General features: G+C 43.7%; 2 protein-coding genes and 1 long non-coding RNA gene across 5 annotated transcripts in view; 1 reads left to right on the top strand and 2 right to left on the bottom strand.

Moving 5' to 3' along the window:
• POLR3B (RNA polymerase III subunit B) overlaps positions 1–1,760 on the bottom strand; it is a 115,771-nt gene extending 114,011 nt beyond the window's left edge. For all 3 annotated transcript variants that reach the window (XM_004006694.5, XM_042247168.2, XM_042247167.2), the window contains exon 1: positions 1,590–1,760. In XM_004006694.5, coding sequence (XP_004006743.1) covers positions 1,590–1,661 — 72 coding nt within the window. In that variant the 5' untranslated portion in view covers positions 1,662–1,760. The remainder of the gene's footprint in view (positions 1–1,589) is intronic.
• On the top strand, positions 1,515–13,504 carry LOC114114024 (uncharacterized). The gene is made up of 3 exons (XR_003588866.3): positions 1,515–1,683; positions 4,522–4,627; positions 5,723–13,504. It is a non-coding gene; the product is annotated as an uncharacterized LOC114114024 (long non-coding RNA).
• TCP11L2 (t-complex 11 like 2) overlaps positions 9,908–16,753 on the bottom strand; it is a 41,796-nt gene continuing 34,950 nt past the window's right edge. The window contains exon 10 of the mRNA XM_004006693.5: positions 9,908–12,289. Within this exon, the coding sequence (XP_004006742.1) occupies positions 12,045–12,289 (245 nt within the window). The 3' untranslated portion in view covers positions 9,908–12,044. The remainder of the gene's footprint in view (positions 12,290–16,753) is intronic.

Below are 16,753 nucleotides of genomic sequence, written 5' to 3'. Positions count from 1 at the left end.
TTCAGTCAGCAGCTAAGGTCAGGAGCTCTGGAGTCTGACTGCTGAAATCCAAAATCCCCAACAGTCACTTAATGGCCTTCTGACACTGGGTTACTTACTTAACATCTCTGGGTCTTTAAAATTTTCATTGGCAAAATGGGGCAAAAATATTACTTGCTTCGGAGGATTAAATAACATAATGCTCACTAGGTTTGAACACAGCTGGCACATAATAAGTGCTCAGTAAATGCTGGCTCTTAAATAGCAGTTCAAGAGTTAAAAATTCAAACCAACTATACTCCAATATAAAATAAACAAACAAAAAAACTTAAAAATCCAGTATTGCCTAAAGAAAATCACCATGTACAAAGGCACTCACAGAATCTAACACTGACTGTAATTCGTCAGAATGTAATCTGCAGAATGATTATAAAGAAATTGATTCATTGATCTTGTCAGTCATCCTGCTTAAACCTGTCAACAGCATCCCAGGCCTCCTACAAATGTCTAACAAAACCTTTCATAACCAGGACCCTTATCTGTCACCTTTAATCTCTCCTCTACTTTTCCACACTCCAATACTACTGGATTTATTTTTATTTCTCAAAAATATCAGATGGCCTTGCCTCCAGGTTTCAAGTGTCTTGTTCCCGCTACGTCAATCTCTCCCTTGACTATTTCTCTATGGCCCCAACCGATGCAAACTAAAATTTTGAGCCCCAGAGAAGTTATATGTCTTTCCACAAAATAAAATTATATCAACAGCTGAACTTCATCAGGCAGCTCAGAGTAGGATGCTGCTAAGTCCCTTCAGTCGTGTCCGACTCTGTGCGACCCCACAGACGGCAGCCCATCAGGCTCCCCCGTTCCTGAGATTCTCCAGGCAAGAACACTGGAGTGGGTTGCCATTTCCTTCTCCAATGCATGAAAGTGAAAAGTCAAAGTGAAGTCGCTCAGTCATGTCCGACTCTTAGCGACCCCATGGACTGCAGCCTACCAGGCTCCTCCATCCATGGGATTTTCCAGGCAGGAGTACTGGAACGGAGTGCCACTGCCTTCTCCGCAGAGTAGGATAGTTATCCTTAACTTCTGAGAAGCTGATGAAAGCTACAGGGTACTCCCCGAGAAAACACTTAAAATTTGGAGTAAATTTTCTGGGCACTTAAAATACTCTTGCAATCCCAACTTGAGTTCCCGGCGAAAAGGAGAAATTACTAGCCTGGGATTCAGACGATTTGGTTTTACCACCACAGCCAGCGCTAAGCTCCCTGGACCTCAGCATCCTTTATAAGAAAGCAAGCAATACGTCCCCCAAGGTGGGTGAGAGTCAGTCCTCCCCTGACAACACACGCACACTAGAATGGGTGCAACGCCGGAGCCGTGGGCGGGGCTGCTAGGCCAGCGTGGCGCCTGCCAGCTCCCCCAGCTCAACCATTGCACGTGGGTCCAGCGGTCCGCTAGGGAGTGAACTCGCCGAGCCCCGAGCCAGCGCTGAGTCCTGAGCATGCGCAAAAGACGCGGCCCGCCCCCCTCCACAGCAGGACTCTCGGGGCAACGCCTCTCGGGGACGCATCACGGCCTCTTCCGCTCACCATCTGCCCTGCACTCACCTCTACAGTTGGGATCGGCGCAGCCAGCTGCTCCGGGGTCAGGTTCCCAAACTCTTCGGCAAGCAGGTCCATGCTACTCACAAGGAACCAGACAGTAAGCAGAATACTCACGTGTGCCTCCCCTGCGTCAAGATATCCACTGTACCTGTGGAGAGCAGTGCGTGGTGGCTTAAAGGGTTCGCCGCACAACTTAAAGGAGGAAGAAAGGTTCCGCCTGCTGTCGGTCGGAACCTGCGGTTGAACCCGGATGTGGCTGAGGTGGCGCCAGGAAACTGCGCCCTCTGGTGTCCTTCGGAAGTCTCGCGTGGGTAATCTGAAAGCCAGGCAGGGTTGTCGGTTCCTGCGATCTCAGTCAGTCCGACTCTTTAGGACCCCGTGGACTGTAGCCCGCCAGACTCCTTTGCTATGGGATTATCCTAGCAAGAATACTAGAAACTGTTAGTTGCTCAGTCGTGTCGACTCTTTGTGACCCTATGGACCGTAGCCCGCAAGGCTCTTCTGTCCATGGAATCCAGAGGATCTTCCCGACTCAGGAATGGAACCCCGGTCTCCTGCGTTACAGGCAGATTCTTTACAGTTTGAGCCACCAGGGAAGCCCCCAAAATACTAGAGTAGGTTGCCATTTCCCTCCCCCAGGGGATCTTCCCGACCCAGAGGTGGAACCTGTGTCCCTTGCTTCTCTTGCATTGACAGGCGAATTTTTTTTTTTTTTTTTTTACACTTCACTTCCTGGAGAGCCCCAGTTATCCCATGCTGCTGCTGCTAAGTCGCTTCAGTCGTGTCCGACTCTGTGCGACCCCAGAGAGGGCAGCTCACCAGGCTCCGCCGTCCCTGGGATTCTCCAGGCAGGAACATTGGAGTGGGTTGCCATTTCCTTCTCCAGTGCATGAAAGTGAAAAAGGAAAGTGAAGTCACTGAGTCGTGTCCAACTCTCAGCGACCCCATGGACTGCAGCCCACCAGGCTCCTCCGTCCATGGGATTTTCCAGGCAAGAGTACTGGAGTGGGGTGCCATTGCCTTCTCCGCAGTTATCCCATAATTGAGGCCAAAAAGCATATTGTTTTAAAAATATTTCACAGAAAAGGGTAAAAGGAGAATTTGCACGACTTGAGCCACAGAAGCATAGGAATCATTTAATTTAGTCCCAAACTACACGTATACTATGGAAAAGTAGGAAATATACCAAATACGTGGTAGGAGGGGATTGGTTTAAAAACTTAAGGTACGTGTGTGGTGGACTACTATACAGCCATTAAAACGACCACAAAATGAGGAGGAATTAACTTTACCTAGAGAGAAGGCAATGGCACCACACTCCAGTACTCTTGCCTGGAAAATCCCATGGATGGAGGAGCCTGGTAGGCTGCAGTCCATGGGGTCGCTAAGAGTCAGACAGGACTTAGCGACTTCACTTTCACTTTTCACTTTCATGCATTGGAGAAGGAAATGGCAACCCACTCCAGTGTTCTTGCCTGGAGAATCCCAGGGAAGGGGGAGCCTGATGGGCTGCCATCTATAGGGTCGCACAGAGTCGGACACAACTGAAGTGACTTAGCAGCAGAGAGTAGAGCATAACAGGACAGCAATAAAGATAGTTACATTCTGAAAGAACTAGGCAGAAGATCCAGGAGTAAATGTCAGCAGAAATTTAATATGAAAAGTGACATTTTAAGTCAGTTGGAAAGATGCTTTTCCAAAAAATGATGCTGGAGCTGCTGATTAGCTGTTTTGAGAGGAAAAAGTATATATTTTTTTAATATGTAAATTCTATAGGGATTGGATATTTAAATGTTAACAACCTTACAAGGAAATATAAAGTGAACAAATTCATGAAAATGAATGGTGACTGCCTTCAAGCATGGCAACACAGAAATCATAAAGGAAAATATTCATAGATTGAATCATAAAATTCTACCCATAGTTTTAGGATTCCGTGAAAAATTTAAAATTTTCTGAAGAGACAGTTAAAAATCTCCATGAATAGGTTTCAAGACACACAAGTTGGCAGGTGAGAAAGGATTGATATCCCTCATTTAAAATGAACTTACATGAATCAATAGGGAAAAAAAATCCCATTGGAGGGGGTAAAGGCAAAAGAGAATCAACAATTGTTTAGTATGTACAAAGTTTTAGTTCAGGAAGATGCAAAATTCTGGAAATGGATAATGATCATAGTTTCACAACAGTGTGAGTGTACATAAGACCACTGAACTGTGCACTTGAAATGGTAAATTTTAGTATATTTTGCCATAGTAAATTACAAAAATTTATAAATATTCATTTGCCATTCTGAATGTTTAACCCTTGTGGCGATAGTGGTAAAGAGCTAGCCTGCCAATGCGGGAGACACTGGTTCAATCCCTGGGTCAGGGACATCCCCTGAAGGAGGGCACAGCACCCCACTCTAGTATTCTTGCCTGGAGAATCCCATGGACAGAGGAGCCTGGCAGGCTATGGTTCATAGGGTTGCAAAGAGTCGAAGACAACTAAAGCGACATGCATGCATGCAACCCTAGCACTGGGCTAGTCTAATTTTTTGTTGTCGTCGTTTTGTTTTTTGTTAAAATAAGCATAGTTTTCTGATTTGGTAGGTTTGGGCTGGGGCCTGCAAATCTGCATTTCTAATAGGCTCCCAGGTGATGATGCTGATGCTGCTGGCCCAGTGATCACAGTTGAGAATCACTCTGTAACGTAATGTAACATAAGATTTATCACTCGATCCCATAGCCTGTTTATGTGTTTACCTCTCCTTCTGACAGGGAACACCTGGAACAGGGACTGTCTTGTTTGTGTTCCTCTTTTCAGGTTCTAACTCATTGTTTGTTCCTAAGTAAAGTTGTGTTGAATAAATGATTTGGGGGAAAAAAACATGCGTTGAGTGATAAGTTCAATTTTTCATGTCATACTTTTTAAAATTCTGATTTTTTTAAAGTGTCTCTGGAGGAAGATCTGGTAGCAGTGGTCCCAGAGTCCTACGTGGGAGCAATTGGCTGACACTAAGTGGTATCCACCCTGTTTACACCTGTCTGGTCCGTGAGGTAGGGGTATTTGCATCCTCTGGTCAGATCCATTGTCTTTCTGATCCCCTAAGGCAAGGGTTCCCAACCTCCAGGATCTAATGCCTGATGATCTGAGGTATAGATGATGTAATAACAATAGAAACAAAATGCACAATAAATGTAATGCACTTGAAACATCCTGAAACCACCCCCACCCCAGTCCATGGAAAAATTGTTTTCCACAAAACTGGTCCCTCGTGCCAAAATGTTTGGGGACTGCTGCCCTAACGGGTTGGAGTTTTTAATTCAAAAACCAGAAACAGTCTCCTGGTTTCTGCTTTCTCCTGTCCTTTTCCTGAAATATCGGTACAAAAAAGACTTGGTGGTTTGAATAGAGGGCTGGGCAATTAGGGAAAGGAAATCGCAGAAAAATGGTTGACATCTTGGAATACTATCCCATCACCTAGGTATGAAGTGTTGTGGTCCCCAGATGGGAAAGTGACCAATGGGAGGAGAACCATGAGTATCAGTTAAAGAAGAGCAAGGGAAAGGGGAGAGCAGAGGTGTCAGAGCTGAGCCCTGGAATGTTAGGGAGTGTTTCTATTGACTGTTTACTCTTTGCCAGGCATTGGAATAACCACTTTTTGTACATTCTCTGATTTCATAATCAAGGGGGAGAAGTATGATACTCCCCATTTTGCCAAGTGAGGAGACTAAGGCGGTTTGAGAAATTTGCCAAGCATGGTTGGAATTTAAATCCGCACTTACCTGACCCCAGAGCCCATGTTTTAAACCACTGTTTTGTGACACCAGCTGAATGGGTCAGTAGAAGACATCAAGCAGAGAAAGACAGCCTGAGCAAAACATGGGGGCTGTAGAGTACATAATCCCATCAATACGTGTGGCGGCTCAGTGTAGTTCTCCCACAGGGCTTGTTGGGGGACATGTCTATAGATAACACCAGAAATTGTCATTTATGCCATGTTAAAGAAATTAGAACTTATTTTGAGAGGCTTCAACTTGAAGATACTAGAAAACAAAAGAAAAAGATGACCCTCTCTCTTTGAAAACCTTGGTGCATTCAGACTGGGGAAAAAAAAAAATCCTGATTTCTATATTTGAATACATTTACAGCAGAACTAGTGAAAGCCCAGAACAATGTTGGAGAAGGAATAAGGGTTCTTCAATCTGAAAAGGCAAGAACAAAGGAGATCCTGGAAGTCTATTGTTTCACAGCCAGCAAGGTAAGAAAAAGCCGGGACAGAAGTCTCTACTGTAATCAGAGAACATTTTGCATTTTGAGCAAGACTGGATGGTCCAAAACCTCTAGTTGCCTGCCAGGCCCATAGGTCTTTCTCTGAAAAGCCTTGCTTTGTGTCATGTTACCTCATCATCCTGTCAAAACTGACAGGCCCAGCAACCAGCTAAAGACAGCCACCTAAGGCAGGGGGCAGGGACGGGGCATGGAGCTCCTTATGAGACCCACCACCCCCCCCCCCCAACCGAAGGCAAGAGAGTCGGGGAAGGATATCCATAGTGACTAGTGGCAAATGGACCCAATCATTTTCTCTCTCCTGGGAGGTTTTCAATGAAGACCAAAAGGGAAGGGCAACAGGAAACAGAGGCAGAGAAGTAAACAGCATTTGGTAGCATTACAACAGTGAAACATACCTTTGACTGGATGACCTAAGGCAACCAATATAGCGAGTAGTTTAACACGTTCCAGGGTTAGACTCTTTGGGTTCAAGTTGATTATCAGCTCTGTGACTTAACCTCTCTGTGTCTCTTTTTGCACAAATGGAAATAATGATAGAACCTGCCTTGTAGCGGGTTGTGCAGTTACATGAGACCATTTATATAAAATTCTTAGTCCATGTGGTTAGTAATTATTTTGCTAAATTCTGAAAGAAAAAAAATTATATTCAACTTCTCTATCATGCCTGCAGGTGCAACTGCTGGCAGATTCCCAGGTTTCCTTTCTTCTTCTTCAAGCCTTGCGATAAATCCCTAGGTTTTTCCTTTCCTTTGAAAGCTGAACAAGGCTAACATACCAAGCTTAGACATGAAAAGATAAAGTTTCACTTGAAAAGTAGAGAACAAGAGGGCACAGGTGCTGGTACAAATGTACTTTCTAAAAGGTTAGATTAAATCATGGAGGATAAAGTCATACCTGATTTACTAAACGAAATTGGAACATGTTGGGTTGTGTCACTATCCTTTGAAGTCGACATCAAGGACAATAACTGCAGTCTCTACATACCCTTGAGTTTCTCTGCCAATGACAATATTGGGCTTAATGAACCATGGTTGTGATGAGAGCTGACAATTTTTGGTCTTATGTACTTAAGTACTTGATCACCACATCTCACAATACTAAAACCTCTTGAAGCTTGAAAGAGATTTAGGACTAATAAATTAGCTTTTGTAATGTATCCTGGCCACATTATGCTTAAGTTTGTAGACAATTTCAAATACATCTCATTTGACTCTCGCTAGGGCTCTGTGAGGCAGGCAGGTAGGGTAGGAAATTGATGTTCAGGGCGAGACTAGAAGGCTGACTTGAGGTCATAATAGCTATGAAAAATAAGTGAATTCAAACTCAAGTCCCCTGACTCTTGGTCCTGTGCCACTTTTACTGACTAACGAGTGGGAGCTGTTGGTACTTAACATCCCCAGAGGAAGAACAGATTGAATTTTAGTTTTAAGGAGGATTCAAGTGAAAAAATATACGTTGCACAAAATGTGGCAGGCCCCACACTCATGGCATACTTGGCCAATCAGCCATAGAATTCTTTACTGCTTATCCTGGATTTGGCTTCAGAATCCTCTCAACTCGGTGTTCTGGGGAGCTAATACTAAAAGATCAGAGGAGACATATGACTTTAAACTTACTTTCATAGAAAAGAGGATTCATAGAGCTTATTCAAGGAAACTGGCAGGATCTGAGGTAGAAACTGCTAATGCTTACCAATACCCAATACCCATGTCCACCTCTTTTCTCCTGAGCACATTTTCCTGACTTGCTTGCACTTGGAGCCAGATGATTTTGAGTTCTGGCCAATGCACCATGAATAGAAGTGGGCAATCCATTTATTTCCCGTCTTCTGAGTGATTCAGGAGATGCTGAAGGTTTTGAGGACTGCTGAGTTATAAGATGAATGGAAGTTGGATTTCTGAGTAGCTGGATTAAGGCCCTTGATACATCCACCAACATTCCCTAAACTTGGAACTATAATTTGAGAAATAAGGCTATGCTGAGGCCATGGTGACTTGAGAGCTATGTGTTCAGCAGTTCATCAACGCACACAGTAAAGGCTGATTTCACTGACTATGCCCTTCCTGGAATCATCTTACAGTGTCATTCTTAGAGGCAATACTGGATGGGGGGAGGGGTCTCCTCACACATTTCTCCCAGTCAAGTTCAAAAGACCTCATAAATGTAAAGGATAGTGGATTTGTTTTTCTCTTTCTGCTCCTCCGGACACCTTTCCTATTTGAAAGAAATCACTAGTTGGGTGATTGGTAGGAACATGGGAGTCTAAGTGTCAGCCACTATTTCATTCCATCCCATGCAAATTAAGAGCATTGCCCTTGACAGAGATTCGTCCCACTGAATGTTGATATCTAGGACTTTAAATCTTGAGCAAATGAGGCAAAGCAGCAAGGACAGTTGAGAAATCAATCTCTGAATCCCGCTTGGCTGAGGCCCTGCACTTGCATTGCCTCGGTTCCTACCCATTTGCCAAGCTTAATTCCCCAAACAAAATAGATTCTGTGAAGTATGTAAATCTCTCCAATAAACTCTCTTTCTGCCTGTTAGCTAGAGTCCATTTCTGCTGCTTGTGCCACGTGTTCAGGTTTGAGGGCATGTACACATACGTACACAGCACATAATATTCTAGCACCAATGGCAAATGTGCTTTGCCAGGGCACTCTTTCCCAAACATAATTGTTTGCAACTTTCAAAGGATTCCCTGATTCTTTACCTCTTTCAGAACAAACCCCACACATATGAGCATGACATCCCAGAAGGCTTTTCCCTTGCTTGCTTTTCCTCCCGTCACTTCCCCTCTTTTGGAGGCTGTTCCCTGGGCTCACCATTTCTCCACATGACTGTGCCTCCTGTGCACTTGGCCTCTTGCGCCTTTCCCTTTCCTGGTCTCTTGGCAAGTTCCTGCCTGTCATTCATGTTTTAGCTCAAGGGTGATCCGTGAAAGAGTCCAGTGATTTTTCCTCTAATACTATGTGTCAGTTCAGTTCAGTCGCTCAGTCATATCCGACTCTTTGCAACCCCATGGACTGCAGCACGCCAGGCTTCCCTGTCCATCACCAACTCCCAGAGCTTGCTCAAACTCATGTCCATCGAGTCAGTGATGCCATCCAGCCATCTCATCCTCTATTGTCCACTTCTCCTCCTGCCTTCAATCTTGCCCAGCATCAGGCTCTTTTCTAAGGAGTCAGTTCTTCACATCAGGTGGCCAAAGTATTGGAGTTTCAGCTTCAGCATCAATCCTTCCAATGAATATTCGGGACTGATTTCCCTTAGGATTGACTGGTTTGATCTTGCAGTCCAAGGGACTCTCAAGAGTCTTCTCCAACATCCCAGTTCAAAAGCATCAATTCTTCAGCACTCAGCTTCTTTTATAGTCCAATTCTCACATCCATACATGACTACTGGAAAACCCACAGCTTTGACTAGATGGACCTTTGTTGGCAAAGTAATGTCTCTGCTTTGTAATATGCTGTCTAGGTTGGTCATCGCTTTTCTTCCAAGGAGTAAGCATCTTTTAATTTCATGGCTGCAGTCACCATCTGCAGTGATTTTGGAGCCCCCCAAAATAAAGTCTGTCACCGTTTCCATTGTTTCCCCATCTATTTTCCATGAAGTGATGGGACCGGATGCCATGATCCTAGTTTTTTTAATATTGTGTTTTAAGCCAACTTTTTCACTCTCTTGTTTAATTTTCATCAAGCGGTTCTTTAGTTCTTCACTTTCTGTACTATGTGTACTTGTTTTAAAAGCATAGCCCGAATTACACTTTATTGCTATTGTTCACAATTTTGTCCTTCTTACTAAGTTACAAACTTCTCAGGACAGTGTCTATCTAGTCATCTGTGTATTAAATACCTAGAATACTTCTTGACACATAGTAGATGCTCAATAGCTATTTGTTCACTAAATGAATGAATGAACACGATTGATGTCTGTGAGGCTTTGACATTAAGTAGAAGATTCCTTCTAGAACCACTGTAATAAAGAGTGTGCAATATTCCAGCCCCAAGCTACCCAAAGGTGGTTTAGAAAACAGAGACACCATCTATCTTGAAATAACTTTTAATGTTTTACAATGTAACTAGTGTGCACAATACATGTTTTAGCAGAAGAATGAAAATGTGTGTATGGTGTTTAGGAAAATTGACATTACAAAACAAGACCATGTTAAGAAAATTCTCAAAAGTAGAAGTAAACATTTAAGTAAAAACCAAATAAACAACATGCTAAGGGACAGGATTTTAAAATCCTAATAAATGTACTTGCTTAAATCCAGATGGGACATTGAGATTTACTTTGCCACTTTAAAAAAAAAAAGCAGAATGCCCTTCATTTTAAAATGCATCCAAAAAAAAAAAAATGTTTGCACACTGTTTTCCTGCTGGCAACTATGGTATAATCAAGTATATAAGAATACCAGCCAGATTCCAATCTGATAGTAAAAAAGTATACCACCTGGTCTTCTAGTTATATATACAGTTCACCGGGAAAGTGACAAAAAATCACACTACACGCTACCTTTCAGACCCTCTGTGCTGTCCAGGCCCCAAAGTGAACAGTTGAAAACAATTTCAACTTAAGAGAAAATGCAAATAAAAATCTACAGCACCTTATGATTTCTAAGCACAGGAAACAGGCAGAATGGACATACAGGAGGAGGGAAAAAATGGGTAAGACCAATGATGTGCTCTTCAGTAAATTCCACTTCTACATAGCTGCTCAAATGGACAAAATGGTGATTTATGTATTGGTCATTGGGAGAAAAAAGCTGATGTTCAACATTTCCTCAATTTGGCAGATCCCTCCAAAATGTAAGGATCAGAGATAAGTTATCCACACAACAATTTCCCAGGTCTTCATCAAATCACTAGGTAGCACCATAATGGTAGAGGTCATGGTGAGGAAGAGGAGGTAAAGAAGAAAGAAGGATTAATCTTTTTCTTCCTACTTGCTCTTCTCCACCAGACCGCTAAAGTTCAAGGAGTCCTCAGAAAATCAAACCATCAAAAATGCATTTTATGCAAATAAAGCATTATCCAGCAGTGTTTCCCTCAACACTTCAGAAGCATGTAATTCAAAGACAAGCAGATTTCTCTAGGATCCTGACAAGCAGTGCCAGCGTGGCAAAGTTTAATGCACAAGAATGGCAAATGATAATGGTACTGAGAAGAGCTTCTTGGTCACGGTGGGGTAAGAATTAAATCCACAGAGAAGGCATTTGCTAGCACATTATATGCTTAAAGAAGAAAAATAATCCAAAGTACATCTGTTTCTTTTTCAGATGTGAATTTCACTGAGAATGGGGGGTCCCATTTTATCAACTTTTTCTTACAAGTAAATTCAAGTTACCAATTCAAACCACTCTTGCCTTATGTAAAAATATTAAAATCTTATATAAACCTTAGCAATGGCCTGAGAAATGCAAGGACATTCACAAAGAGATGTGTGCAAAAAGTGTTTCTCTCAGAGAGCAGCATAAGTTGCAAGAAGAATCCACCCTCTAGAATGAGATTTTAGAAGGGGTTTGTTTCTATTTCCATTAAATCATCACGGGAGGTTTTATCTAAAATTTGTACATAGCATAAAAATGTATTTAATACATTTAAATTCTAAACAAATACTGACCATCGGTATCACCAAATGTGATTAGGTATATTTGTAGAATTTGAGGACTATGTAAGTTTCTATTACATATGAGTAAAATTTAATTTGTACATTTCAAATACAATTATCCTTACTTCACATCATTTGTTTAGAACATCAGTCCACTTGGTTATGATCACAACTTTCAACCCTTTAAGAAGCTGTACCAAAGTTTAAAAAAAAAAATCATTAGATCTGATAGTAACAGGTGAGGAAATACAACTCCTTAAGGGTTGAATGAATAAGCCAGATATAAATGCTTAAGAAAACATTTACAAGTATTATATAGGTAATAAAATTAAATACAAATAGCTTTCTGTTCGTTAAAAAGTCTCTTTAGGACTCGAAAATGGTGCACATGTGGGGGCATTGTGATGTGCATGTCTCTGCAATGCTGATGTTACTGGGTTACACAACTTCGGGCTAACACTGTGCTTCACACAGGATCGAGAATGTGCCCCATCTGTAATGCCGCTGGTGGAAACAGACTGGGTACCTAAGTGCTGGGCTTCCAATCTCTTTTCCAGTGTCATTTCCTCTTTAGTTAGTAGATGAAGAAGCTTCTGCCTTCCCTGTGGCTTCCTCACCAAACAGCAGCTTTCGGAGTATATTTGCATAAAATGGTCCATACACTTGTTTGTTGAGATTCACGATGTTTGCGTATTGCGAGCCTAGCGACTCCAGCTCTTGCTGAACGACAGCAAGGCCTCCTGGCACGGGAGGCATGCATCTTGGAGGGCTTGGCAGACAAAGCAGGCTCTTCATGTATAGCTGGATTCGTTTATCTGGGGGAAAAGAAAATAGGTTTATCTGTCCTATTATTAAAGCATGTACTTTTTAAACATGAGAATAGTAATTGTGGTAGATGGATTGCAACAACATCCTCAATTCTTTACCCCCTCCCTATACTCATGCCCTTTCCAAGGTAGCCTGGCAGTTCTTCCCATCAGGGCTGGAGCCCAGGTGCCCAGGTCTTGGATCAGGGATGGCCTTCTGACCTGCTTTGGCCCATGCAGAATGTGGCCGGAGTGATGGTGTGTGAGTTCCATGCTCAAGAGGCATGGTTTGAATCTGCCCTTTCTGCCTGCCACCACTATGTAAACAAGCCTGAGCCAGATGAGAGCCCATGTTGAGGGAAGCCCAGCTGTTCCATCTTAGGCCATCCTAGACCAACCAGTAGCCAACCAAATCCCAAACACGTGAGACAGCCCAGGCAAGACCAACAGAGCTAACTACCCATGAGGCTGCTTACCATAAATGCATGCATTGAGTCCAGCAAGACCAAATGAACTGCCTAGTTGCCCCACAGACTGGTGAGCAATGATAGATGGAGTCTTAGGGAAATCTGTTACACAGTAATAGCTAACTAATAAAACATACACAGCACTTTCAGGGTAGAGTGGGGAATCTTTTATAAAAATTCAAATGTCCATAATTTTAGTTATATATCCTAAAGCTGAGTATATAAACTAGGATTGCTAGTTTAGCCCAGACAGTGTTTTTCTAAAAAACAGAAGCTATTTAAAATGAGGGGCGTTCACATAGAAAATCAAATTTTTGGTTCTTCTTGAAAAATCTACAGATCTGGCAAACTTGGGAGCCCAAACTGCCACAAGGCAAAGGGGAACATACATCTAGGTTTTTTCAGGATAATTGAAGTTGACACCTGCTGTCCTGGTCTTAATAAAAAGAACACTTTCAACAGTGTCCCGGGTTAGAAAATAAATTGTATGACCATCCCCCATGTGGGCAAGAATCTGGAGGCACTGAGGAAGGACCACCCCAACTAGCACTGCCACCTTCTCCACTCTTCCTGCTTCGGTGCATCTGCATTTGCGAAGACTTCACAAATGCATGCAAATGCTTAAAAAAGGGAAGCTGTGGTGTCCTGGACAAATGGCACTGGACAAGCCAGACCTGCTCCAGCCCAGGCTGCTCCAAGGACATTCTCTGGCTCTGGAAACAGAAATCTCACAAATAAAAACATTTATTAAGGAAAATGAGTGAGTGAGTGAAGTTGCTCAGTCGTGCCTGACTCTCTGCGACCCCACGGACTGCAATCCACCAGGCTCCTCCATCCATGGGATTTTCCAGGCAAGTATACTGGAGTGGGCTGCCATTTAAATACACTCATCTAATACAGACAGCTGTAATATTACTGAAATTCTTATATCCAAACACATCTACCCCAAATCATACATTTCAGCCAGATCTGACCTGGAACTCAAAGTGCCCAGTGTCCCATGTCCATATCTTAGCCCAGACTATTTCCTGTTACTAGAATGCCCTTCCATCTCACTTCATCTCTGCCAAAGTCAAGAACAACATACTGATACTAAAGTCACCTCCTTTCTGTGGCTTTCCTTACCATCTGTTATACCCTTATTATTACTCAACCTTATTATATACTCAACCCTTATTATTGTTACTTGAGAATTTCTCTCTCTCATTTCTAAGACATTAGGCTTTCTGAGGGTGAGGGCTACTTTTTTAGCCTTTATTTCCCTGGTCTGGCAGGCAACAGGCATGTCATAAATGTTGACTGTAGTGAAGTGAGAATGGAATGAAAAAGGTCTATGAAGATAAACCCCAAACTGAAAATGCAAGGAGCCAGAGAGGAATGGGGGCTGAAGAAGACCTGAGCCTTATCCATAATTTTTCAACAAGAGGAAATTATTCATGGAGGGATCATTTGTACAGTTGAAAATTACTTTTTAAAAATGTCGGTGGCCATTAGCATGCAAACACAGTGGGAGTTGTGATTTTATTGTAAATAAATAGCACATCAACTGAGAACGAAGAAGGCAGACTGTGGGTACCATGAACAACAGAGGAGGAAAGCTAGGGCTAAGCCGGAGCCCTTCTTCTGTCCCAGGGATGCCTCTAAGGTCTAATATATTCTTGCTCCTCTGTGGGCAGAGAATTCAGAGCAAATGGTCCACTAAACTCTCCATTAGGCTGGCTGCTAGACTCTCATGAGCCCGGGTCTATTTTTGTCACAGTTATGGTCTGGACACTTTTCTGTGAGACTGTTTAAAGAATGCAGGTCTTTCAAAACTGTTATTATGCTGACAAGGAGTTCTGTCTCTTCTGTGGATGAGTCAGTTTTTAGGCCAAGACTAAAGTGATAGAAGCGTCTGTCCATTTAGGAGCAGCCAAACCCAGCCCCTGCCAAAGACAAGCCTTGGCTTCCAGAGCCTAGGGAGAGACGCTCAAGTGAGTCATGCAAGTTGCTAGGCAACAATACTTTGAACAAGGTTATAAAATACTTTCAATTTGCAAAAGAACAGGAAACTTGGAATAGGGAGGGCTGGGTGGAAAAAGTGGCTTGACTGGATTTTAAGAGGCCTCCTCAGAGTGGGGCATCTCCTGGCCCCCAGCTTCCCCCTCTCTCTCTGGCGCTGCCAGTAGTTCCCTGATCTAAAGCAAGAGCACAGAGAACACCCGAGGCTCTGGCCAGCCTGCCAACGGGCAGCAGGGCTCCAGCTCTGACTGGAGTACCCATCAGAGCAGATGAGAAGGTGAGTGAGACAGGAAGACTCCCTACCCTGAGACCTGCTGGTTATATGGCCTCAGGTGAGAGATACTTGACTGCTCCAAGTCTCCATGCATTCATTCATCCACTCCACTGCTGACTTAAAAAAAATGCACAATGTGAGAGTTGCAAATTGAGTTTTATTTGAGGCAATATGAGGACTGCAGCCTGGGAGACAGCACCTCAGATAGCTCTGAGAGACTGTTCCAAAGTCATAGGGGAAAGGGACAGTATATATGTGATTTTGGTGAAGGGAGAATACATGCAATAAAAAACACATTTTACAAAAGGTTTCTGCTAGTCTCGTGAAGCTTCTGCTAGTCACGAGAAACAGTCATCACTACGAAGGATTTTAGTGTTTTCCCAGATAAGAGGAGATATGTGAATTGGGCTCATAAAAAGCTCCGGAGAATATCTAACTACATGAAGACCTATCCTGCCAGTTTTCCCCCGAGCACAGAGTGCCTCTTTTCTATTCTCCATCCTGAACTCCTTTCAGGGGGTGTTGGAGGTGAGCAGCTGCAGCAGCACATGATTTAATCCTTAGGTAGATGGCAAGTGCCAATCTGTGACTGACACCTCAGTTCAGTTCAGTCGCTCAGGTGTGTCCAACTCTTTGCGACCCCATGAATCACAGCATGCCAGACCTCCCTGTCCATCACCAACTCCCGGAGTTCACTCAGACTCATGTCCATCGAGTCAGTGATGCCATCCAGCCATCTCATCCTCTGTCATCCCCTCAGATATCTATTAAAGGTCATCTCTGGGCCCCACCCCCCATGGTCTGGGGAAATTGCTGTGAGCAAAGATGCATCCCATCCTCCTCATGAGACCCGTGCAATAGCGAGGGTCTCCTGGTATGAGGCAGAGATGGCTGACAGCCTGCCCCTCCTCCTCCGAGAAACACCATGGCCCAAGTGCTGGCTGTACCGCCGGAGGTGACAGGCTGTGACACGCTTGTCAGCAGTGACGGTCATGACGGGCAGGGCTCGGCCACAGGCAGCTGAGGTTAGGCTGTGTGTGTGACTGTCCTCCCTGCCACCCCTCGAAGCCCACGTGCTGCGCACCAGAGCCCTTCAGTGGCCTGGGTGGCTTAGATTACCAGCATCCCATGTCCCCAGGGATCAGGTTGAAAGACACCCTTTAAGAATCTCAGCTAAATAATAACCAGTGTTTGTGTTCCTAGAGAAGTCAGTGCGGTGCTTTGAAAACTTGCAGATTCCTCCTGGAATGTTTGGATATTCAAATTCCACACTCTTTCCTCCATCTGTCCCTCTCCCACTGCAGCTGACACTTGCTTTGTCTCCCACGTCACCCCATCCTCTTCTTATGGCCACAGCACCCTGATTCTGTCTGGGGAAAACAATTGCTTCCCTAGTTTCAGATCAGGTGTTCAGGTAAAGCTGACTCACTTTGTTTCCAGGAGCTGAACACATGTCTTAGGGTTAAGTTTCTTCCACTCTGGCCACCAAAAATGGGATGTGACCACCAATTGGAGCTAATGGGATTCAATTCTAGGGTCATAGTTTGAGCTAAGAGGGGAGGGAAACTGAATTTTTTTTGGGGGGGGGGCTTGATTTAAATATGGAAAGATGCAGGCTGGAGTGGAAGTCATCTTGTTATATTGGGAAGAGACTATTTTAGAGACAGCCATCCCAGAGGAAGGCAGCACTGAGGGACCACAAGAGGGAAACAGTGCCAAGACATCACCTGA

The sequence above is a fragment of the Ovis aries genome, chromosome 3 (genome assembly GCF_016772045.2).
Source record: "Ovis aries strain OAR_USU_Benz2616 breed Rambouillet chromosome 3, ARS-UI_Ramb_v3.0, whole genome shotgun sequence".
In the NCBI taxonomy this organism is placed as follows: domain Eukaryota; kingdom Metazoa; phylum Chordata; class Mammalia; order Artiodactyla; family Bovidae; genus Ovis; species Ovis aries.
The sequence above is the reverse complement of the archived record's forward strand: the minus strand, read 5'-3'. Positions and strand labels throughout refer to the sequence as shown.